This window comes from Apodemus sylvaticus, chromosome 17 (assembly GCF_947179515.1).
Source record: "Apodemus sylvaticus chromosome 17, mApoSyl1.1, whole genome shotgun sequence".
NCBI lineage: Eukaryota > Metazoa > Chordata > Mammalia > Rodentia > Muridae > Apodemus > Apodemus sylvaticus.
The window spans coordinates 69,396,936-69,422,673 of record NC_067488.1 but is presented as its reverse complement, the minus strand read 5'-3'; the positions used below and the strand labels follow the sequence as shown (position 1 = coordinate 69,422,673).

The following is a 25,738-nucleotide window of genomic DNA, read 5'->3' as shown; positions in this document are numbered from 1 at the left end:
TTCCTTGATGTAGGGTCTGGTCTTGAACTCAGGTTCTTCTGCCTCAGCCTCCAGTTGCTGAGACTGGAGGTGCCCACCACTGTACCACGGCTGCTTTAGACTCTCTCTCATCATTTGTAGGTTTAGGTATAGACTACTGAAGCCTTGGTTGGCTTCAATGCCAAGACATTGCTTTGGGGGTTTTTCTTCAAGTAAGCCATTCCAATCCTAGAACACACCGTTTTTAATTGAACAAACACACAAAGGAAGGCACAAGGCTTTGGTACAATTTACCACAAAACTTCATTTCTGCTCATAAAATTTCCCACAAAGTTTGGAAAAACCGAAGCTGATACAGAGGAAGTTTGAATACATTAGATCAAATGGTGAAGTAGATTAAGGTAGTAAAAGAACAATTATTAGATATTGATTTGTTGCTTTATTTAGTGGTTTATTTAAAACACTGCTTATATTGTCTATTTGCCAAGCAGGGCCTCACTTGCTACATGGAATGGAATGGGGTCTTTGCTCTAACAACCTGTTGGCTGCCAGGGAGGCTTTGTTAAAACCTTGCTTGCCTGCCTGATCCACCTTGTGGTTTTAGAATATAAAAACGAGGATGCAAACTGCACTCACGACAGAGGTCTTTCAGGAGCTGTCCCGATTTCGGACCACCTGTGACAGCTCATCTCTTCCACTCCCAATGGTGTCAAAGCACTTATTCCAGAAAGATTCCTGAAGCAATGGTACAGCAACTCATGAGAATGAGAAATAGTGCAAGCTGTGACCCCAGCATGGAGCAAGGGAAGCCAGCTTGGGCTACACTTCAAGATCCTATCCAGGAAGAAGGGAGGAAGAAAAGAGGAGCAGCTCTGTTCCGGGGTGAGTTTGAGGAAGCCTGTCAGCACCACAGTGGACATCTTAGCTGGGTATAATAGAATTAGACTGAGGAAGTAATATAAAAATTCTGGGATACATGGAAAAGCCCATCAGCACCACAGTGGACACCTTAGCTGGGTATAACAGAATTGGACTGAGGAGGTAATACAAAATTTGGGAATACATGGGAAATAGTTTATAACTGATACTTAGATGTTTAGTGGAACCAATGGTCAAGATTTTGACTCCCTATAACTAACTCATTAGCACAGTTCGCAGAGCCTTTCTCACCTAGAAGTCAACCCATTCTCCTAAGGGGTAGATCTATTCAGTAGCAACAGTGCTTAGGGCCCATAATATACTTAGGGGCCTAAAAAATGTTTCAGTTTAAGATCTGAAGAAATGAATAGAATCTATACTGTCATTTTCATGCCAATGTGTTCTGAACTTATTATCATCGTAGCCCAGGTTGGTCTCCCGCTCTTAGTCTAGCTCATATGAACTTCTCATCTTGCTTCTACCTCCTAACAGCTGGAATTACTAGTCTGGGCTAGCCTGGGCCACCAAACCTAGAGTATTTGGCTTAAAGGATCAACCCCCGAGCCTTGTGCATGTCAGGCCCATGCTACCAACTGACTCTGCCCAGCTTTTCATTTTTCAAACAAATTAAGAATATTTATTTACATTTTACAGGTATAAGTGTTTTGCTGCACATATGTTTATGTACCACTCATGTGCCTGGTGTACCTAGGGGCCAGAAGATGATATGATCTTCTGAAGAACAGAACTGAAGTTGCAGATGATTGTGAGTCATCATGTAGCTGCCAGAAACTGAACCCAGATCCTCTGGAAGAGCAAAAAGAGCTCCCAATTACGGAGCCATCTCTCCAGCCTCCCCTCCCACCTTCTTTCTCTTTTTGAGACAGGATCTTGCTCTGTAGCCCTGGCTGGTCTGGAACTTGCTATGTAGACCAGGCTGGCCTCAAACCAATGTTTGTCCACCTCTGCCTTAGGACCCACCACCATCAGCTTCTCCCTTTGGTCTCCATCAGCCCTTAGTTGCACTGTATTTTCCAGGCTTCCATATTTGCCTGTGGTTTGGCTCATGCTGCAGAGCTGCTTGTGGGACACCTCTGCTTGAGTTCTTCCTACCATGGCCTTTGACAGGGTCAGGCCTCTCCTGACTCCTTTAACTCCTTTCCTCCAGTGTTCTGGGGCCTGTCTTTCAAGCAGGAGCTCCACGGGGGAAGAGCCCCATCTTACATCTCATACTTGCACACATTCATACCGGATACACATTGGCTGGAGGGTGTTTGCAGGCATGACAGTAGCTGCAGGGGAACAATGTGGTCCTTGCCAGTCCCATCTGTTTCAGTTATGGGCCAAAGCAGGTAGAGAGGAACTCAAATCCAACCACTTTTACCGATACCATAAAATCTTTATTTCCACCAGGTTCCCAATCAGCCTCTCTTCCCTTTTCCTACCCTGGATCACAACTCAGTCAGACTCTTTCCTTTGGCTGGGCTGCCTCTGATTGTCACCCAGGGGCGATGGAGGAGCAGGAGGCAGCTGTGGTCCCATGCTGTGGTTCCCCAAAGCCTTCCTGGACGTTTCTATTTTCTTCCAGGCAGAGTGATAGTGGGGTCCAAGTTGATTGTAGAAAGGTCGGCATCCTCGGGTTGGTCTGCACAGGGCACTCAGGCGGGCAGAGGGATCGGCCCTCCAGCCAACTGCACACTGTCCCTGACCCCTCAGACCTGCCAGGACTCAGATTAGCCTTATCTTAGGTCTGAGCTCCGAGCTGCCAAACAGATTGCCAGGTGACCTTGGACAAAACACCTATCTAGTTTCTGGTGAGAAATAAATGTAAAAAGGGGGGCTACCTTAGTTCAGGGGCTGCTTTTGAGAAAAGGTCTATTTCTGAAGTCCAGGCTGGCTTTGGACTTAGGACCTTACTGAGTACTTCCCTGAGTACTGAGACTACAGACCTGTGCCTTCATGCCTAGATCCTGCTTTGCTTATTACTCTCCTCACCTATGGCTTAGAACAAAGGGGCCTTGGGCTTACCATGAGGCTCACCAGCTGTCCGAGCCCACGAACTTCTTTCCGAACAAATAGCCCAGGATTCTCAGTGTGGTCTCCCATCTCGCTACCTGGCTTTCTGGAGGCCAGCCAGCCAGAACGATCAGAGAAGGGTCAAGGAATGAATGGCATGGCTGCCATGTCTAGTGTTCTTGTGTGCTGGGAAGAACCCTGGTACAGCACCAAGACGCAGCTGCAGCTTGGGCTGCTACCAGCTGTGTAAAGCCCTCTGCCTCCCTCTGCCTGCCTTCCTCTCCTGCCGTCCTTTTCTGCTTTCTGTAGTGCTAAGGGGTCAAGCCCAGGGCCTTTCCCTGAACTATACTCCAGCCCGTGTTCAACCTTCTCAATGGACGGCTCCTTCCTGTCTCCTCCACCGAAAACTGCAAATGACATAGGATGAATGCACTCTGTACGTCGAGACGGTTTGCTGCCAGGGTCAGCTACCAGGAGAGGGTCTCTGCCCTTCCAGTCCCTCTGCAGGACACACTTTCAAGCTACTTTGGAGACCCCTGTCTCTAGAAGAGAAGGAAAGTCAAGCAGCATGTGACCTCTTGGTCTCTCCCCTGGCCTGGAGGAAAGGAAATGGAGTCAGTGTTGTTGCAAGAAGAGCGTCCTGCCTTGGTGGCCACTGGGTTTAAAAATCCAACTCTCAAGCCTCCGGAGGGTCTGGGGAAGAGGATTCCCAGACACCTGGTGACCCCACTACCTGGAGGGCTTATTGGGTATGCCCTGGGGATGACCCCATGCCTAGACAAACAGCCAGAGCTGGTAGGGGTCGCTGGGATTACAGGGGGCCATGGCTGGCTTTTTGTCCTGGGATGTCAGGCAGGTACCAGATCCTGAGTTTCTGATGAGTTGATCCTAAAAGGCAACACAGGAAAGGGTTAAACTGAGGATGAGGAGACAAGGGCTCCCCATAAAAGGCAAAGGAAGTAGAGCAAGGTACAGAGGGTGCTTCCCCTGAGACGCACACACCGTGGAGACGCGCACACCGTGGAGACGCACACACACACCCGCTTTAGCCTGATGGCCAAAACTGCAAGACCATGGCTGACAGAAAAACCCTTTCAGGGCTTCCCTTTCTCTGGGTGCTCAACTTCAAAAACTTGGGGCTACAGCTGCCTGCCCCATCTTTTCTGCTTGTGGTTAAACTTTGGCTGTATCCTTTCTAGTAGCCTTACAGTTAGGTCCTTCTCTGTAGCTGGTGACCAAAGAGGGTAGAGCTCTGACTTAGTGATGTCGATTACCATCACCTACCTCACAGCCGTGTGGCACAGGGGAAAACACCCACTTCCAGTCAGAGGTATGGAGGCCTGAATCCCAGCCTGCCATTTGCTAGTGGTGGGGCCTGAGCCAGACAAGATTGTTGGATGTCATGTGGCTGCTGTGTAGAAATGGGAATACTGTCCTCTGGGACAACGCCCCTTAGAGATCAAGAGCATGCCCGTGTGTTGCTTTGCACCTGGCACATGGAGGCACGTGAGCGTCCCCAGTGACTCTTCACCTTCATCTATTTGGACTCAGCCTTAAACACACATGGCAGACGTGCCGTGGGTCACTGCTGCCCTCTCATCAGCCAGAGCCAGGCATTGGCGCATCTTGACCAAGTGCACAACTACTGCGCAGTCTGCCCTGCGCTAACCCCATGGTGCTCAGGCAGAAGATGACGATGTTGAAGAAGAGAATGAAGGGGGAGGAAGAGTAGTAAGAGGAGGAGGTAGAGGAAGAGGAGGGGGAAGAGGAAGAGGAGGTAGGGGAGGAGGAAAAGGAGGAGGATGAGGAAGAAGATGAGGTAGTAGAAGAGGAAGAAGATGTAGTGGAAGAGGAAGAAAAGGAAGAGGAGGGAGAGGAAGAGGGAGAGGAAGAAGAGAAAGAAGGAAGAGGAAGAGGAGGAGGAAGAGGAGGAGGGAGAGAAGGGAGACGAGAAGGAAGAAGAGGAGGAACAAGATGAGGAGGGAGAGGAGGAAGTGGAGGAGTAGGTAGAGGAAGAGGAGGAAAAGAGGAGGAGGAAGAGAGAGAGACACACAGAGAGAGACAGATGTCAGCTGTGGCGCTCTGGACTCTCAGTCCTGAGCTTTCTGGGCCTCAGACTCACCTGGGTCAGTTCCCATTCCTCGTCCTTGGGCACATTGCTATTTTTGCCAATGAACTGACAGTTCCTAAGGCCCAGCGTGCTTCCACTGGCGTGTAGACACAGCTGCCTCCCAATGTTGTGGCGGAGGTCCCTCTGCGATGTGTACTCAAAGTACTGGAAGTCAAGACAAAGACATTCTGTGGAGCAGGTGGGGATCTTGCCAACTACCTCCCGAAGCCACTGCCCTACGGTGCCAACAAGATGGCTTTCAGGGGGCAGGGACGGGGAGGAGAGGAATCTGTGCCGAGACTTAGTGCTTTTTATCATGGTCCCGATTATTTCCACATCACGCTATACTGGATCAATGCTGCATATAACTTCAACTGGGAACTAAAGATTTCCTTAGCTTTATCTTATTTACTGTTGCTCTTCAGACACACCACAAGGGGGCATCAGATCCCATTACGGAGGGTTGGGAGCCACCATGTGGCTTCTGGGATTTGAACTCAGGACCTCTGGATGAGCAGTCGGTGCTCTTAACCGCTAAGCCATCTCTCCAGCCCTCCTTAGCCTTTCCTCAAGCCCTGGAATGAAGTCACACGCTGGAGCACTAGCTCTGCGTCTTGGCGCCTCACACGGAGTCTTCTTTTGTAGTTCATGCTGATCTAGATTTCTGCCGTGTACACCAGGCTGGCCTCAAACTCATGATCCTCCTGCCTCTGCCTTCCAACTACCAAAACTTTGTGCCATCCGCCCATGGCTTGGACTATCACAGCACCAGCTGGTTCTGGTTTGCTAATAAACTACCACCGAAATAGAAGATTTTCAGTCAGTGAATCGCCCAGAACCATTTTACAAGCTGGTTGTACCCGAATCTGCTTTCGGCCGGCTCTGTTTTCATCTGCGGTCCATTTGGCGGTCCATTCAGTGCCCCAGGCTACTCTTTGGTGGTCCATTCAGTGCCCCAGGCTACTCTTTGGTGGTCCATTCAGTGCCCCAGGCTACTCTTTGGTGGTCCATTCAGTGCCCCAGGCTACTCTTTATCTTGCTTCAGTTCGGGTTTTTAAACCCCTCTTATTTATCAGATCAAAAGGGACAGCAGATGGGTAGTGTGTTGGTTAGTTTTTATTACCTTGATACTAACTAGGGTCATCTGGAGGAAGAATCTTAATTGAAAGCTCCCCCATCAGATTGGGGAGAAAGAAAACTCCCCATCAGATTGGCTTGAGAAAACTCCCTCATTAGATTGGCCTGTAGGCAGGCTGTAGGGCACTTCTTTTTTTTTCCTTTCTCTTTCTCTGTGTAGCCCTGGCTGTTCTGGAACTCACTCTATAGACCAGGCTGGCCTCAAACTCAGAAATTCACCTGTCTCTGCCTCCAGAGTGTTGGGATTAAAGGCGTGCACCACCATCGCCCAGCCTTGTAGGGCACTTCTAGATTAATGATTGACTCGAGAGGGCCCAGCCCACTGCTGGATGTGGCGCTCCTGGAGGGTAGGAAGCAAGCTGAATACACGCCTGGAGAGCGCGCCAGCAGCCCTGGATCTCTAAGGCCTCTGCTCCAGGCTCCTGCCCTGACGCCCCTCCATGGTAGACTGTGATATGGAAATGTGACATCGACCTGCCAGGTATGATGACTCACACCTTTAACCCCAGCATTCGGGAGGTAGAGGCAGGTTGGTCTCTGTGAGTTTGTGGCTAGCCTGGTCTACAGAGTGAGTTTCAGGACAGCCAGGGCTACACAGAGAAACCCTGTGTTTAAAACCCTTTTCTCTTTTGGTCACAGTGTTTCTGTTTGTTTGCTTGTTTGTTTCGAGACAGGGTTTCTCTGTCCTGGCTGTCCTGGAACTCACTCTATAGACCAGGCTGGCCTCGAACTCAGAAATCCGCCTGCCTCTGCCTCCCAAGTGCTAGGATTACAGGCGTGAACCACCACTGCTTGGTGGTCACAGTGTTTTATCACAGCGGTAGAAAGCTAATAACTAAGACAGGGGAGCATTAGTCACCCCTCAGGGAGTGCCCCGCGCTGTAGGGCATGGGTAAGTGTCCAGGATGTTAGCAGTGGCTGTTTAGGGGGTCACTACTGGAGGTGGGGTAGCGTCTGAACGGTAGGTTCTGGCGAGAGGTGGGGTGGGTGGGGTTAAGGATAAAAGCTGAGTATATGCAGGTGTGGGTGAGAGAGAAAGCATTCAAGAATTCCCCACAGGCCCAGCAGCTAGCTTCACCCACAGCCCTCCCTGTTGGCGACTGTCTCCTCTGGCGACTGTGCCAGCTCTGTGTCCCTGCTTCAGTCTGGGGACCTCGTCTGTGTGCTCCTACAGCAGGGTGGAACCTCTTTCTCCATCTCCTTCACTGTGGGTCTCAGGAAAGCGCTATTTAAGAGAGGAGGCTCACAGGAAGAGGAGGCAGCTGAGAGATACGCTTCTGGGCCTGCTGGAATGAGCACATTTCCTCTACCTGATTGCCGCCGAGGTTGTGGCAGACGTACATGATGAGAGGCTTCCCTCCACGGTTGTTCTCACCCACATCCAAACACTGATTGGTGCCGAGGTTCTTGATCTGCACAAAGGTAACACAGGGAAGCAGGATACAGCTCAGCAGGGGCGGGCCCAACTGGAATGGCTTCCCCGTTCTGTGCCTGAGCCCAGATGCCTGGAGTGATAGCAAAGTGAGGCTGAGGAGCCCCTGAGGATGGGCAGGGCGGGGCTGGGTGCCTTCTGTGGTGAAAGCGCCTTAGGATGCTGGGAGCTGACCATCAGCATCACTCCAGACTTGTTCAGAGGCGGAGGTGTGGAGAAAGAGTGAGTGTATTACCCGATAAAGCATATTAACATGTCTCCATGGGGGTTCTAACGCGCTGCACACTCAAGAACCACTCCTCATAGACTTCCCTCTTTTTCAGGTCTTTAACTACTGGAGGAACCTCTAAATTTCCTCCCCCACCCTCCTGGCATGCCTTGTCTGTTCCTGGGCTTGCATGGTCATGGCTTCTTTGGGATGTCATGGCGATGTGCAGGTTAACTTACGGCTCCGTAGAAGGTAGGGTTCAGGTCGGGGACAAACATCTCTGGGTAGACATTGTGTAGGTACCAGGAAAAGTTGTGGCAGTGCAGCTGTTCCCTGAGTCTCAGTCTCTCCGAAATGTCACCGAAGTTGTTCTGTCAACGAGTCAGTCCCCCAAAGGCTCAGTGTCTTTCTGTCCAGGCTGAGGCAGCAACTTCCGCTGCTCAGTCTTACTCAGCGTGCAGGCTACTGGCTCAGCCTCGCTGCCACGGAGTCTCTGACTCAGCCTGGGGACCTCACCACCTCACAACACTCCCTCATGCCCTATGACTCCCCAGTCAGCCCTCAATTTGAGCCCATCACAGCCATTCCTCTGGTGGTGGGTTCCCCTCCCTATCTTTTCCTTCCTTTTCTCCCTGTAAGAAATCCTGAGACCGCCCTTCCCCCCTGCCTGCCCCGCCCTGCCTTAGGTAGGGGCAACAGAGACTCCTCCTCTGAGCCCAGTGTGGTGTTCACAGGGCTAGCTTATAGAGCTCTGAGGGATGAGGGGAGGCAGGAAGGAAGAGATGGGACTGCCCTGCCATTGGGGAGCGGACCTGGAATCCCACACTCCTCTCGTCAGCTGGGCACCACTTGGTGTCTTACCTCCTCCACCATCTTTGCAGCCTGCAGATTTCTCCTGTAGAAAATCTTCTTGTAGTCGTCCATCCAGACCTCAGCCAGGCGCACCTGATTGCGTGCAATAACACTGGTGCCCTTGGGGAAGGTGTGGGGACTCTTGGTACGGAACACGTGGCCGACCACGGAGCAGGGGATGATCTCCAGCTGGCCCCCACACTGCCACACCTGACCCAGGGAAGACAGGATGGGGCCTTCAGAAGGGCGATGGGCTAGCTTCCCCAAGCAGGTCTCTGCAGTTCCCAGGACATCAGCCCCAGGTCCTAGATGTAAGTCAATGTTAGTTACCCTTTCCATCCCTGAAGAGAGGGACCTTGCTGCGTATCCCTAGGGAACTGCCACCCATTTCTAGACTCTCTGCCTGTGCTGGCTCACTCTGGGTGACTGTGGATGCATGGCGTCCTGATGTTACCAGGGTTCACTTTAGAGGACAGGCAGCTGGCTGGCTTTATGCTACGTATGCACTCTTGGCTCTGGTCACTGGAGACTCACAGCTTACCTGGGAGGCGCAGAAAGCCTGACCTCCCCCAGATCAGAGCATCTGTCAGTGGCTTGTGCTCACTGGTCCTGCAGCCAATTTTTGAGGAGAGATCCTAGGTCGGGGTCAGAGGGTCACTGCACAGTGTGAAGCAGATACTGGCAGATGGCCCCTCTCTATGCCAGTGGGCTGGCTGAAGACATCTGTCCTGCTGGCCTCTCGTGGGTGAGGTACCTGTTATTCACGTTGCCATGGCAGCAACAGAAGTCCACAGTGTCATCTCCAGTAACATCAGAAGGCAACCATGTGCTTAATATATGCCAGACCCCGAGCGATGACTCCATTAAGGAGTCCGTTTTCCTATTACTTGCCCACCGGCCCGGGGATTCATGTAGCTTTTAGAAGCAACCCCTCCTGACCTATCTTGATTTGCCTCGATCTCAGAATTCCTCCGAGTTCTGCCTCCATCAGAATTGGGTTCCACCTCTTGTCTCTCAGTTAGGAAGAGCTCATTGGAAGCACATGGGGAATCCAAGGCTCCTGGTGAGGGCGTCTCTGACTTGGGAAGAGGGGCCTGAGTTTTCCAATGTGGAGGATGGCGCCAACTTCTTGACCTGGTTCCATTGTAGCACAAACAGCCTGGCAAACTAAGTTGGACCCTTATGGCTTCCATTACCCAAGGTGCTCTTGGAGGCTCTGCCCTGGAGCTTATTTTGAGCCATCAGTCTCGTTGACAGAGACATGCTGGCCCCAGCAGGGAGAACGGAGCCGTGTCAGAAAGTCCCAGATGCAAGTCCCCCGAAGCTATCACTGCCCAACAGTGCCTGCTTCCCTGAGATGCGGGGTTCCCTGTTCATCCTTACCCGGAAGGACATTTCCACATTCTCCCCTCCCCAGATCTCCATCTGGCTATCATAGGTACCGATGTGCTCAAAGTAGGCCTTGGAGATGGAGAAGAGGCCACCGGCAAACGTGGGGGACCTGGAGGGACAGAGTGAGAGAGCAGGGTGTCGTCAATAGAGGCAGACTGGGAGGACTGGTAGCCCGCTTCCCTCTGAGGCCTCCTACTTCATGTCATGTCCTGCTCCTGCTGGGTCATGCAGCCCCTCCGCTAACTTCCACTGTGCCCGCCTCCCCTTCTAGAACTGGCCCAGGAGAGAGGCAGTCAGCAACTCTCTTGAATGGACTCCTTCATCTGTTTAACTGGGGATGTAGGAACCACCACCCAGCAGAACCTGGTTGAGCCTGGAGAGCATGGTTGCACTTGGAGTTGGGGGAGCAGTCTGGGTGGGGAGCAGTCTATAGTGAGGGGCAGGAGTCTAGAGAGAGGAGGAGCCTAGAGAGGGGGAAGAGCCTGGGGGGGGTACAGTCTCTCATTTTCTGTGTTGGCTTGACTAAAGAAAGCATGTCTGCTACCTTCGGAAGCCCCCTGAGACAGATTCTACAAACGGGCAGGATTTAGACAGGAAGGAAGGAACGCGTGTTATCAGCTGGGCCGACCCTCATCCCTTCAGGGACTACATGGCCACAGGATCAGCTGGGGCCTAGCCTGCTAATGTGTGTTAGACTCCTAAGGGAAGCTGCTGGTTGTCTTGGACAGGGGGCACTGGTGAGTGAAGGCGCCCCTGGTAACTGTGGGGAGGGGAGGGAGAATTCAGTTGGGATTGTGGGGAGTCTCCTAAGGGTTCTGGCTTTCAGACAAAGGCAAGGAGGCACAGACCCAAGTCAAGACTGGGCCAGTGAAGAAGGTGACCTCATGGGGTCCCACCATGGGGATTCATGAACCTGCTCTTGTCTTCCTGATGTTGCTTCTATAGCCATTTTCTAGAAGGAATTTCAGTTGGGAAACCTTCACGCTTGGGCTGGCTTTCCTGTCACCACTCCAGGGGCCCCAAGCAGCACCAGGAAGGCTCTGCGAACCCTAGAACTCCAGATGAACACCCTGGAGCTAGCCTGCTCTTGAGAGTCTGAGAGGATTTCCCAAGACTGACACATTAGCTCTGAGGATAAATGCCACTCAGGAAGGTCCCTGTAGACTCATCCCCACAGGTGGGGTAGACTCTGAGAAACACCTGCCTATCCTGTGCTGCTCCCTGGGACTCTGTCTCTCAGCTCTCACTTCAGCTGTCCACCGCTCTGAGAACGAGCACGTGAGGGTCCTCCAACAGTGCCCTTGAAGAACCACCTCACCAAGTGTTTCTAGCAAGCATTATGTGCTGCCGGGGCACCTGGGTCAAGTGACACATTCATCCTCAAACACTGGAGCTTTGTCTTCCAGTTGGACGGTCCACACAGAGGCCAGCACGTTAGTGATGGGTGGGAGCCAGGGCCCCGCCCTTAACCGTACTGAGGTGTGCTAGGCCCCAGACTGGGTGGGGTCAGGGTTTGTTGCTATACAAACCAAACAAGGGCTCCTAGAGGAGCAGAGAGCAGGAGGGAGCGCTGACTTCCTCCTCTCCGTCTTCTTTCCTGTCTTCCTTTTGTTTTTCAAGATGGGGGCCTAACTATAGTCCAGGCTGTATTGGAACTCTGTATTGGTGGCTCAGGCTGGCCTAAAAATCCGTAATGATCAGGACAGAACAATGGTGGGCAACCATAACGTCACCCCCAACCCTTTAGTTGGAGATGGTGGTTTAATATAGCACTGTGGGGGCTGGGGGGATGGCTCGGCAGCTAACGTGGTCTACGTGTGGCTGTGAGGACCTGAGTTCCGATCCTGAAACCTCAGATAAACTCCAGGAGGGCGTGGCAGCCTGCCTGGGACTCAAGCCTCAGAGGCTGAGGTAGGGTCCCCAGAGCAAGCCCAGCTGTGCTGTGAGTTCTGGGCTCAACTGGGAGTCGCTGCCTCAGTGAACAAGGTAGGAGGCCAATCAAGAATGACTCTCAACATTGACCTGGGGTAGAGACACACATGGCAGAAGCACCTATACATGTGCCCACATACAAGTAAAAATATGTGCGTGTGCAGACAGACAGACGGACAGACACACGCATGAAAAGTAGAAAAGTCGGGCAGTGATGGCACATTTAATCCCAGCACTTGGGAGGCAGAGGCAGGCGGAATTGTGAGATGGAGGCCAGCCTGGTCTACAGAGTGAGTTCCAGGACAGCCAGGGCTACACAGAGAAACCCTGTCTCAAAAAAACCAAAACCAATCAATCAGTCAATGTGTGGGGTTTGGGCAGGCAGGGAACAAGAGCGGCGAGCCTCCGTGGGCCTGGAGCCTCCGTGGGCCTGGAGCCTCCGTGGGCCTGGAGCCTCCGTGGGCCTGGAGCCTCCGTGGGCCTGGAGCCTCCGTGGGCCTGGAGCCTCCGTGGGCCTGGAGCACATTAGCTTTCTGCTCTCTAGCCTGGCTGCTTGTTTTCAGAGTCTCTATGGCACAGGTTCTCAACTCTTTGCGGTGTGTGTGTGTGTGTGTGTGTGTGTGTCACACATCAGACATCCTGCATGTCAGACATTTACATTACGATTCGCAACAGTGGCAAAATTACAGTTATGAAGTAGCAAAATAACTTTATGGTTGGGGTCCCTACAACATGAGGAACTGCACTTGAAGATTGCAGCATTGGGAAGGCCAGTACTACTGCTCTGTGAAGAATGTTTTTTTTGTTTTTGTTTTTTGTTTTTTGAGGCGGGAGTCAGAGGATGGGTGGGGGTGGGGGCCCTCAAGGCGGCCTTGAGCTGGATGGCCAAGGATAACCTTGAATTTCTGATATTATCTTCCCTCCCAAAGTTGGGGTTGCAGACATGCACTGTCAGGCTCAGTTTGGTATTCACATTTTGAAACAATTATTTAAAAACACAAAACCTAGCCCCCCCCCCCCAAAGGAAAAACCCACCAATAAACTATATGTGCAGGTGGCTGGGAAGGACTATTATGATGTGTCCCTTTAATGAAAAGTTCAGGGCAACTGTAAAAGCTTCAACCTGTGTTTGTTCATTCTCCCTCACCCTGCCCTGTCCCTGCCCCTCCCTGTCCCACCCCTGCCCCAGACTGAGCCTAGGGCTTTGCCCTTGCTAGGCACCTTAAGTACTTTACTTTTGAGACATGGTCTCACTGAACTTCCCAGGCGAGCCTTGAACTCACAGCAGCCCAGACAGTCCTTGAATGTGTGATCCTCTTGTCTTAGCCTCCTCAAAAGCTGGGATCCCGTGCTGGATAGTTTTAACTTGACACAAGTTAAAGTCATCTGAGAGGAGGGAGCCTCAAGAAAATGCCTCCAGGGGCTGGAGCTTAGCGGTTTAAAGCACTGACTGCTCTTCCAAGGGTCCTGAGTTCAATTCCCAGCAACCACACGGTGGCTCACAGCCATCCGTAATGGGATCTGGCACCCCCCTCTGGTGTGTCTGAAGACAGCTACAGTGTACTCACATATAATAAATAAATGTTTAAAAAAAGAAGAAAATGCCTCCAGGGACTACAGAGATGGCTCGGTGGTTAAAAGCACTGTCTGCTCTTCTAAAGGTCCTGAGTTCAATTCCTAGCAACCACACGGTGGCTCACGACCATCTGTAATGGAATCTGGTGCCCTCTTCTGGTGTGTCTGAAGATAGCAACAGTATACTCACATATATACAATAAATAAAATCTTAAAAGAAAATGCCTCCATAAGATAAGGCATATGATGAGGCTGTCTACAAAGCCTGTAGGACATTTTCTAAATTAGTGATTAATGTGGGAGTGGCTCCATCCCTGGCCTGGTGGTCCGAGATTCTATAAGAAGGCAGGCTGAGCAGGCCGGGAGGAGCAAGCCAGCAAGCAGCGCCCTCTGTGGGTTCTGCATCAGCCCCTGCCTCCAGGTTCTTGCCCTGTGTGAGTTCCTGTCCTGACTTCCTTCAAGGATGAACATCGATATGGAAGTATAAGCTGAATAAACCCTTTCCTCCCTAGCTTGTTTTTGGCCACGGTGTTTCATCATGGCCATAGAAACCCTAAAACAGATTACAAGCATGCCCCACCAGGCCCAGCGCCTACTTTCCGGGAGCCCACGCGCACCAATTACAATGCTTGTTCAGCGCCGCCCTCCCCCAGCATCTCACACCTGCTCTGTAAGCAGAGGTCCGGGTCTTCTAGGTGTAGAAGTCAAGGAAAGATGTGAAGACGTAATGCCTGGAAGGCCTGGCAGACAGCCAGGCAAACCGGAGCAAGCCGTCATGTGTGAGGTGTGAGCTCCACCCATTCTAAGGCTTTGGGTCACACAGGGATGGGTCCTTGCCTACCCTGTGCTAGCTGCAGGATCGGACGTAACCTGCTTGCTGCCACAGGCTTGCTTAGTCTCGCTTGTAAGAACAGGCTAACCAAAGGACCCAAGATGCAGGGTATTTCCTATCCAATCACATTGGGTCAGTGGAAGGCCTGTGATTAGACAGGAAAGAGGAAGCGGAGCTAGGAGTTGACAGACAGAAATCACAGGAGAAAAAAAAAGGCACCAAGATGGCTTCTACTAGCCAAAATAGCTATGGACCAGTGTGACATCTACTAGCCAAAATAGCTAAGTTTTGTTTTTTTATAAGGTTAGAAATATTGGACCGAGAGCTGGTGGTGCACGCCTTTAATCCCAGCACTTGGGAAGCAGGGGCAGGCGGATTTTTTTAGTTCAAGGACAGCCTGGTCAACAGAGCTCCAGGACAGCCAAGGCTATACAGAGAAACCATATCTTGAAAAACGTGTGTGTGTGTGTGTGTGTGTGTGTGTGTGTGTGTGTGTATAAAATCAGAACTAATTGGCTCTTAAATTATTGTATTGGCATCTTGTAAATTGTGATTATAATATACATAAATCTAATTGGCTAACTAAGCATTAAGAGTCATGCTTCTACCGGGTATTTGGTAATTGGGATGTGTGGAAGAGAGATGAGCTCACAGGAGAGTTCGAGGGTCCTTTGGGGCGTGAGGTCTGCCGATCGCCATCGTCAGGCTGGGAGATCGTGGAAGCGGCGTGGCTGGGGACAGTTGGCGGGGCATTCATTTTTAATATTTCCCGAAACAGACCCACCTTACAGGGAGTGTGGCTTGACAAAGTACCTAGCAGATGCTGGTGTGGGATGGTACCTGTCCCCGCAGCCGAGCGGGAGGAGGCCAGGGTGGGGGATGAGCAGCATTCTGTGAGTCCTTACTTGATGGGGTAGGTCTCGTCCTTGCGCCTCTCCTTCTCGTGGGCAGGGAGCATCTCCCAGCCGAAGGTCAGGCTCCAGTCGAAGTTGCCGCGGCTGTGGGCTTTGCCTCTCTGTACTGGTTTGGAGAACCGGAAGGTATTAAGGTCGATGGTGACGATGTCTGGGCTCACTACCACTGTCTTGTCCTCAGCAATTCGAGCCAGGAGGGGCTCCAGCCAGCCGTGGAAGCACTCACCTGCAGACCCCGGCAAGAAGGTGAAGGTGGGGTGGGGCGGCTAGCCGCAGCGGAACCCTCTACCCTCAGAGGAGCCTGAGGAACTGGGGTACAGGGAGGAGGCACAGAGCAGGTGGCTTTGGGAGGGTGGGTAGGTAGACTTTGGGAGAGCAACTTGTCAGCATAAACCAGTGCAACTTGCCGCGGACCTGGAGGGGTTTCCTCCGGGGTTTCCAGCCCCCTCCCGGGTGTAGGCTTCAGAGTGGCTCTTCCTCCTCCAGGACTTGTGCATGACAACTCCCAGCTGGAAGTGCAGAACAACCCTCTCCCCCTCACACTCAGCCTTTGGGGATCTTTTTCCTTTCTTGTCTTTCTTTCGGAGCAGGGCGGCCTCAAACTTGCAGTGTTCCTCCTGCTGGTGGAACACTGTGCCAAATGTGGAGACAGCAGGCACAGGCCAACACGCCCTGACTGTTCCGGGACTTAAGTTCTACCTGACGTTATTATTTCAGATTATTTATTTTGGTTTTTCATTTTTTAAAAAAAGATTTATTTATTGTTATATCTAAGTACACTGTAGCTGACTTCAAGTGCACCAGAAGAGAGCATCAGGTCTCATTACAGATGGCTGTGAGCCACCATGGGGTTGCCGGGATTTGAACTCAGGACTTTTGGAAGAGCAGTCAGTGCTCTTAACTGTTGAGCCATCTCTCCAGCCCCTATTTATTTTGTTTTATGTTTACTACCTTGTTGTCTGCTTGTGGATCTGCGTGCCTTGTGCCTGCAGAGGTCAGGGGAGGGCACTGGACCCCCTAGAACTGGAGCTATGGAGGGTTGCAAGCCACTATGTGGGTGCTGGGAATCAAACCCTGGTTCTCTGCAAGGACCAATGTTTTTAACCTCTGACCCATCCTTTGAGTCCAATTTTACTCTGTCTCATCAATGAGTTAGGAGACGGAGGCTCCATTAGTGGCTAAGTCAAAAGAGAACTAGTGTGTTCTGGTTCCTATTGTTCTCCCAGGAAACTTCCTGTAGGGGCGTGTCTTGGTCTCAGTCAAGGGGAGGGGGAGGCCCTTTTAACTGAAAAGTTTCCAGTGGGACGGGGTTTCTCCTCAGGGCGCACAGGGTGATGGAGATCACCGTTCAGGGACAGCTAGTCTAAGCCACCAAGTCTCACGGTTGTGCTCTCTGGGGAACTAGGCCTGGAGCCCCCGTGAGGAGGGGCAGAAGTAGGTGAGCCCCAAGCCTCTTTACTCCCAAGACAGAAGGTCAGGGTGGTCCCAGCCCCTCCTCATCTGCGGTGGTGAAGCGCGGGTACCCAGGCCTCCTGGCACCGGGTGGGTGTGTCCTACTCACAGTGGGCATCCAGGAAAGTGAGCACCTCAGCCTGCGCCACGCTGGCCCCCAGCAGCCGGGCTGTGATGAGCCCCTTCCGCTCCTGTTGTCGGACCACGCGCACGATCTGCAGCTGCTGAACATAGCGCTCTAGCCTCTCCTTCAGGTGCTCTGGAAGGGACACAGGCCACCATTACCAGGCCCTCACTAATCCCCTGTGGGTATGACGCCCACAGAAGGTGAGGGCAGAGATGGGAAGACAGGCAGGCAGGAAACACTGCCTGTGGCCAGGCCCCTTTGAGATCAGGTCTGCCAGCACTGTCCTGTGTCTGTGGCCATCTTCCCTTCCCTGAGGTGCTGGGAATTAAACCCAGGGCCTTGTGAGTGCCAGGTAAGTGCCCCACCACTAAGCCACACTGCCCGCACAAGCCTAATCTTTGACTTTACCCCTGTGTAAGGGCCTCTTTAAGGAGAGAGGAACAAGTCAAGCAGATTTAAAAGCGGCTGTGGGTGAAGCTCAGCAGTAGGCGCCGCCGAGCATGGATCCCTCTCCAGCGCTGTAACATGTGGGGAGAGAACAGATGTCTGTTTTAGAGAGAGGGTCAAAAATAGTCCAGGCTGACCTTGAGCAATTTTTATTTTTAGTTAAAAAAAATAAAAAAAAAACCTTTTTGGTTTTTCCAAGACAGGGTTTCTCTGTGTAGCCCTGGCTGTCCTGGAACTCACTCTGTAGACCAGGCTGGCCTCAAATGCAGAGATCCACCTGCCTCTGCCTCCCAGGCCAGCAAACAGCAGTTTAACTCAGATCCCTTGGAGCTGGAGTCAGAGGCAGGTTTGGTGCCCAGTGTGCCAGTCTAGGGTCCTCTGGAAACCCAGTGTGTGCTCTTAACTCCCCGGCCGTCCCTCTAGCCCTCCCTGTTCTTAACTGTGTAAAACAGGCGCATGTCAACAGCTTTGACAACTGTGTCCTTCCCCTTCTGATCGTGGGCTCACAGTTGGGCCTTCCTCTGTACACAGTGCTTTGTAAATCACAGGTCCTAAACACAGTTTAGTGGGCTGTCACTAATATCAAACACACACACACAGACACACAAATACTTGAACACCTACTACGTGTCAGTCGCTAAAGCAGGTGCTTTCATGCCGGCTTCATTTCTGTATCTCTGTATTGTTGTCCATGAATATCACACACACACACACACACGCACACGCACACGCACACGCACACACAAATACTTGAACACCTACTATGTGCCAGTCGCTAAAGCAGGTGCTTTCATGCTGGCTTCATTTCTGTATCTCTCTATTGTTGTCCGTGAATATCACACACACACACACACACACACACACACACGCACACGCACGCGCACGCGCACGCACACGCACACGCACTTGCACTCACACACACATACTTGAACACCTACTATGTGCCAGTCGCTAAAGCAGGTGCTTTCATGCCGGCTTCATTTCTGCATCTCTCTGTGAAGCTCACACTGGAATAGGGCGCACCTACCTATCTCAGGGGTAACAGACAGAACGTCGAGACTTGGAGCTTAGGCCACCCTAGTAACCACGGTGGCAACAGGATGCTAACCAGCCTTTGTGAGAAGGAGCCAAGAGGGAACCCACTGGGACTTAACAAGTGTGAGCTTCTTGGGTTGTGGGTATCTCCCCTCCCAAGTTATCCACAGTCTTAATGCTTCTCTCCTTGTGTGAGAGCCCAAGGAGGAGGTGAGAAAGGGACTTACTCAGTCAGGCTCCCGTGGTCAGTGCCTAGGAGAGCAGAGCCCCGGGAAAGAAACTATAATTTGAAACTTGAGCTCCTTCTGCTTTGTCCTCCCTAGCCCTCTGGTAGGCAAGCGTCCCTGACCCACTGCCCTGGCAAATGAAACACTTCAGGCAGTCACCTGAGAAGGGGACTTGCCTTGCTCCAGAAAAGGAGCCTCTTACGTCCGGTGCCAGGGCCTGGCTGCTCCAATTTAGCCTTACATGGTGGCTTCAACACTGCAGGGATTTAGCACGTGTCTGTAATGCACTGTGGAGAGGCTGGACACTGGGCTTCATAGAGAGGGCCTGCCATCGTGGGATCTGTGAGCCACAACCTGACCACAGCCTGGTGTTGCTGACAGGAAGGGAGGATCTTGGCTGAAGCCTCCTGGAGACCCCACTTAGCTCCGTCCAGCGGAAGCTTGTGGTAGAGATAAGTCACGGGCGAGCATCACAGGAAGCGGGCTGTGTGGTAAGACAGTGAGAAGCACTGAGCTGTGACTTCCAGGGCCCTGTGCTCTACAGCTCTCCCACGCCTTCCTTCTAGTCTCAGGAGGCTAGGCTGGTGGCTACAGGTTCTGGGCCTCAGGTCCTTGCAGGAGAGCCAGACAACTCCCTGCAACAGTCTGCTGTCTGTCTGTCCTACCTGCTGTTTGTCCCACCTCTAAAGTTACTGTAAAAAAGACCCAGAATATTGCACAGCGGAGCAAAGAGATAGGCAGGCCAGCATACAGTCCTCGGACTTAGGTTCCATAGTCTGTCACTGCCACCTCACCTCACTCCTCAGATGCCACAGACAGGTAAATGTCCCCTCTTATACACTGAGCAGCCCATGCCCACGGCTCACATGCACAGCCCACGGCTTACATGCACAGCCCATGGCTCACACTGCACAGCCCACAGTTCACATGCACAGCCCACGGCTCACATGCACAGCCCATGGCTCACATGCACAGCTCAATGCTCACACTATGCAGCTTAGGTTCACACTGCACAGCCCACAGCTCACACTATACAGCCCACAGTTCACATGCACAGCCCACGGCTCACATGCACAGCCCATGGCTCACATGCACAGCTCAAGGCTCACATTGCACAGCCCGTGGCTCACATTGCACAGCCCATGACTCAACACTGCACAGCCCATGGCTCACACTGCACAGCCCGTGGTTCACATGCACAGCCCACAGCTCACACTGCTCAGTCCGTGGCTCACATGCACAGCCCACGGCTCACATGCACAGCCCACGGCTCACATGCACAGCCTGTGGCTCACATGCACAGCCCGTGGCTCACCCTGCACAGCTCACAGTTCACATGCACAGCCCACAGCTCACATACACCGCCCATGGCCCACACTGCACAGCCCACGGCTCACATGTACAGCCCATGGCTCACATGTACAGCTCAATGCTCACACTATGCAGCTTAGGTTCACACTGCACAGCCCAGAGCTCACACTATACAGCCCATGACTCACATGCACAGCCCATGGCTCACACTGCACAGCCCGTGGCTCACATGCACAGCCCATGGCTCACATGCACAGCCCATGACTTACATGCACAGCTCAATGCTCACACTATGCAGCTTAGGTTCACACTGCACAGCCCAGAGCTCACACTATACAGCCCATGACTCACATGCACAGCCCACGGCTCACACTGCACAGCCCATGGCTCACATGCACAGCCCATGGCTCACATGCATAGCCCATGGCTCACATGCACAGCTCAATGCTCATACTATGCAGCTTAGGTTCACACTGCACAGCCCATGGCTCACACTATACAGCCCATGACTCACATGCACAGCCCACGGCTCACACTGCACAGCCCGTGGCTCACATGCACAGCCCGTGGCTCACATGCACAGCCCATGGCTCACATGCACAGCCCACGGCTCACACTGCACAGCCCATGGCTCACATGCACAGCCCATGGCTCACATGCACAGCCCATGGCTCACATGCACAGCTCAATGCTCACACTATGCAGCTTAGGTTCACACTGCACAGCCCATGGCTCATACTATACAGCCCATGACTCACATGCACAGCCCACGGCTCACACTGCACAGCCCGTGGCTAACATGCACAGCCCACAACTTACATGCACAGCCCATGGCTCACATGCACAGCTCAATGCTCACACTATGCAGCTTAGGTTCACACTGCACAGCCCACGGCTCACATGCACAGCCCGTGGCTCACATGCACAGCCCACGACTCACACTGCTCTCCGTCAGTGACAGCCCCAGGACTTCCCTCCTAGCTTTGCAGTCCTCACTTGGATGCCTGACAGAAAGCTAACCTACCTTGAACCTGAACAAAACTCTGCACCTCAGTCCACGTCCCTACCCAGTCTCCCCACATGACCCCAGCACCAGCATCCCTTTAGTGGATCTTCCCTGAAGCCACACTGAATTCTCCCTGCCCCTCCCCTACTGGATTAGTTCTTAACCTGTTCCTATGGTTGTCCAGTGAACTGCTCCTCCAGCCTCCACTCCATATTGTCTTCCAGAATGTTCTAGATATGGAAGCAACCTCAAACTGCAGTTTCATGGCCTGGGAGGCAGAGGCAGGTAGATTTCTGAGTTTGGGGCCAGCCTGGTCTACAGAGTGAGTTCCAAGACAGCCAGGGGGTATACAGAGAAACCCTGTCTTGAAAAAACCAAAACCAAACCAAAGCAATGCAAACCAACCAACACCCCTGAGACTGACTCCTCTATCTCTTTTGACTGTCTGATGGTGCTGGAGCCAGAGTTCAGAGCCCCAGGCATGCTAGGCGAGTGCTCTCCCTCCGAGCATTGTCCTAGCTCCAGAACGCTCCACTTTCTCTTCAGAGTCTCTCGTCCAGCATGGCCTCCAACTCTTTATTTTCCCTTCATTCATGTATGACTTTTTGCTTGCATGTAAATCTGTGCATCACGTTGTACATGCATCATGCTATGTTCTGTATCCGTGGAGGCCAAAAGAAGGCGCTGGATCCCCTAGAATGGGACTTCCAGACAGCTGTGGCCAGCCAGGTGGCTGCTGGGAACGGAGCCTCGGTCTTCGGAAAGAGGAGGGTTGAGTCATCTCTCTCTCAGCCCTTGGCCTCTCTCCTGCCCTTGGTTTCAAACCCTACACATACTGCCACACCAACCCCAGTAGAATCTGTGTGACAGGTTCCACAGACCGAGGCAATAGACTTCAAAAGAAGGAGGTCTCCTGGAACCGGCTGTGGAGCTCTCGGCTGGAGTAAACATATTGAGCCCTAGTTCTCATGGCAATTTATGTTTTGTTTTCTTTCCTTCCTTTTCTTATTTACATGTTCCTGGTAGCCTAGGCCAAGATTTTAAGCAAGAATAATGGGTAAGAAACCATCCCTTGAGATGGGGTCACTAACATGATCTTATCTGTGGGGATAACCAACACTTTATAAATCATTTACAAAATTATATAATAGTATTTTGATAGATTAAAAACCTTCCCAACAGTAAAATTTCATATGGCTGCACGTGTGTTATCAGAGGTGGGCTTTTGGTATATGGTAAAGAAAGCCTTAAATAGAAATAATTAAACTAGTTTAAATGTATGCATTGAAGATTTATAAAAAAAATCAGGCATTAGATGTTAAACAACAGTTGTCCATAAAGATTTATTAACCTGCTCTTGGAAATATGCCACTAGCCTTGGACAACCGCCCCCCTGAGTGCATCCTTTCAGAGTTGTTAAACTTGGATGATTTTTTGGGTTTTTTTTTTTTTGTTGTTTTGTTTTGTTTTTTGGTTTTTTTTTGTTTTTTGTTTTTTGTTTTTGTTTTTGGTTTTTTGGTTTTTTGGAGACAGGGTTTCTCTGAGTAGCCCTGGCTGTCCTGGAACTCACTCTATAGACCAGGCTGGCCTCAAACTCAGAAATCTGCCTGCCTCTGCCTCCCAGAGTGCTGGGATTACAGGTGTGCGCTACCACCGCCCGGCACTTGGATGATTTCTACTAATCATGATGTTACCTGTTCTGTTTGTGATCCACTGAGTACATCTTTTCAGAGTTGTAATGTTTGCTTGATCTTTGTGCTTTACTGTGCCAAATGATAATGATGGTATTTATGATTGCTTCACCGAATACATTTTCTAGGAGTTGTAATATTTGTTTTCTTTAATGTAAAAAAAATCCCGAAATGTAAATAAAAAATATATCGAAAAAAAAATCCCTGCTTGAGAGCTGCAAAATGCATTCAGATTCAAACCGCCTCTGTATTTGTTTGTCACCGCTGAATCCTTACCCACATAGACTTCGAGGACCCTCAACCCAGGGACCCCCATACACTACTGAGGGAATCTGTTGCAACATGTCTGACCTTCCCAGATCCACCTCTGGCACACTGGCACCCGGTCATGTGCTGTCATGCTTGGTTAATGCCACACTGTGGGTTGAACCAGGGTCTTATGCATGCTAAGCAAGCACTGTACTGACTGAATTTTATTCTTGGTTTCCCCCTCTCCCCCTCTCCCCTAGCTCCTCACTCCTCACCCCTGGGCCTCAGAGTTATCACTTAAAACTGTCAATCAGATAATTTCTTTGTGAGCTTGGCTTTTATCTTTTTTAAAGACATGGTGTCACCACGTGGTCCAGGCTGGACTCAGGCTCAGAGTTCTCCTGCCTTAGCCTGTTGCAATGAGGTACCTCTACTAACAATGTCTTACAGGTGCCAGGGAGTTGACTTAGAGAGCAGAGGTGTTTGTTATGTGTGTCTGGCAGCTGGAGAGGCCGGGCAGTGGGTAAGAGTCCTCACTGTTCTGGCAGGGACTTAAATGTGGTTCCCAGACCCACTTCAGGCAGCTCACGACTACCTCCAACCATCTTCTTGTCTCCGTGGGGGCTACACTCATGCACCTATCCACACGTAGACATATTCACGTATACATAAAAAAAAAAATCCTTGGGCTGGAGAGATGGTTCAGCAGTTAAGAGCACTGGCTGCTCTTTCAGAGGTCCTGAGTTCAAATTCCGGCAACTGCATGGTGGCTCACAGCCATATGTAATGAGATCAGACGCCCTCTTCGGGTGTTTCTGAAGACAGCTACAGTGTACTTACATATAATAAATAAATAAATTTTAAAAACATTCTATAAAAAAAGCTATTAGATGCCCTGCAACTAAGAGTACTTCCTGTTCTTGCAGAGGACTGGGCTTGTTTCCCAGTCCCAACAGGGTGGTGCCCAATCATCCTTAACTCCAGCTCAGGGGACACAGTGCCCTCTTCTGGCCTTCATGGGTACCAGGTATGTATGTGGTATACTGACATACATGCAAGCAAGACACTCACACACATGAAAAATTTAAACATATAAAATATAATTTTCTGTCTTTTCAACTAAAAAAAAATTAAGCTCCAAGAAGACAGGGTAGTAAAAAGTGAAGTCTGGGCTCTGGTTCTAACTTGTGCCAAGGAATAAAAAACCCTCAGCCTGGCACACGGTCTCCTCCCCCAAGTATCAAATATTCATATTCATGGTTCCAGGGCTGCTGTGGGGCACCTGGGTAGGAGGACAGAAAGCAGGAACACTGTCCCTCAGAGACACAGCTCTTTTGTGTGTGTAACGAGAGCCAATTAATCTGATCAAACAGTCAAATGGGAGGGCAATTTTATCCTGTGTGGATAGACGTGCAAAGGTTGGTTTTCTGTTCCCAGCGAACAGCACCAGAGTCAGGCCTGGGGAAGGGCATTTCGGATAGTGTGAACAGCCCCTAGGATCACATGCAGACATTGTGGCAGTGACTGTCACTGTGGGCAAGGACATTCAGTCAGGGAAATAGCACACATTCTCAAAGCGGGACCCAGAAAATGAGAGGGACCAGCTAGAGTTCTCAGGTGAGAATCTAGAGAGGATAGAAGTGGCCTTAAGAGCAAGGGGTGGGGCTGGAGAGATGGCACCGTGGTTAGGAATTCTGGATGCTCTTACAGAGGATGCAAGTCTGATTCCCAGCATCCTCAAGGAGACTCTCAATCATCTGTAACTCCAGGGAATCTTCTGACCTCTAAGGGTGCCAGGTGCACTCACAGCTCATAGACATACATGCAGGCAAGACACATACACAGAAGGAAAATGAGGAAGAGGAGAAGAGGAAGGAGGAGGAAGAGGAGGAAAAGAAGAGAAAGGAGGAGGAGAAAGAGGAGGAGGAAGAGGAGGAAGAAGAGAAGAAGGAAGAAGGGGAGGAAGAGGGGGAAGAGGAAGAGGAAAAGGAAGAGAAGGAGGAAGAAGAGGAAGAAGGGGATGAGGAAGAGGAAGAAAAGGAGAAGGAGGAGGAAGAGGAGGAAAAGAAGGAGGAGAAGGAAGAGAAGGAGGAGAAGGAAGAGAAGGAGGAGAAGGAAGAGAAGGAGGAGAAGGAAGAGAAGGAAGAGGAGGAGGAGGAGGAGGAGGAGGAGGAGGAGGAGGAAGAGGAGGAGGAGGAGCCACAGGCAAACACAGGAGGTGACCAGAGAGAACACAGGTCTGGAATCTGGAGATGGCTTCATGGTAAGAGCATGTTCTGCTCTTGAAGAGGGGACCTCAGTGTGGATCTGAACACCCACATGAGATGCTGCTCAGAACCACCTGTAACTCCATCTCCAGGGGATCCTCTGGCTTCCTAGGACACCCTCACTCACATGTCCATACCCTCACCCAGTCACACATGTATGTATAATACACATAATTAAAAACCAGACAGACAGGCAGGCAGGCAGACAGACAGACAGACAGACACACACACACAGACAGACAGACACACACACACACACACACACACACACACACACACACTGTATTTAAGAACAAAGGGTGTTTGACTGCTATGAAAAGCTACTGTCCTGGTTGGTCTTTCTCTCCCTTTTATCAACTTGACACAAACTAGAGATATTGGAGAAGGATCCACAAATAAGAAAAAGCCTCCATGAGGCTGGCCTGTAGACCAAAGCCTGTGGGACAGTTCCGTAGTGATGGATGTGGGAGGGCCCAGATCACTGTGGGTGGGGCCACCGCTGGTCAGGTGGTCCTGGGTTATAAAAGCAGGCTGAGCAAGCTGTGCAAGGAAACCCTTAAGTAGTATCCCTACACCCTCCGCTGCAGTTCCTTCCTCTGGGTCTGAAAGCCTTCGGTTCTTGCCCCGAC

At 51.4% G+C, this 25,738-nt stretch overlaps 1 protein-coding gene across 2 annotated transcripts in view; it reads right to left on the bottom strand.

Annotated features, from left to right (window-relative positions):
• Window positions 1-2,275: 2,275 nt before the first annotated feature.
• Window positions 2,276-25,738, bottom strand: part of Galnt6 (polypeptide N-acetylgalactosaminyltransferase 6) — a 42,551-nt gene continuing 19,088 nt past the window's right edge. For both annotated transcript variants that reach the window (XM_052160827.1, XM_052160826.1), the window contains 8 exons: window positions 16,859-17,008; window positions 15,289-15,523; window positions 10,036-10,153; window positions 8,662-8,862; window positions 8,040-8,171; window positions 7,471-7,572; window positions 5,036-5,188; window positions 2,276-3,801 (listed from right to left, as the gene is read on the bottom strand). In XM_052160827.1, the coding sequence (XP_052016787.1) occupies window positions 3,688-3,801; window positions 5,036-5,188; window positions 7,471-7,572; window positions 8,040-8,171; window positions 8,662-8,862; window positions 10,036-10,153; window positions 15,289-15,523; window positions 16,859-17,008 (1,205 nt within the window). In that variant the 3' untranslated portion in view covers window positions 2,276-3,687. The remainder of the gene's footprint in view (window positions 3,802-5,035; window positions 5,189-7,470; window positions 7,573-8,039; window positions 8,172-8,661; window positions 8,863-10,035; window positions 10,154-15,288; window positions 15,524-16,858; window positions 17,009-25,738) is intronic.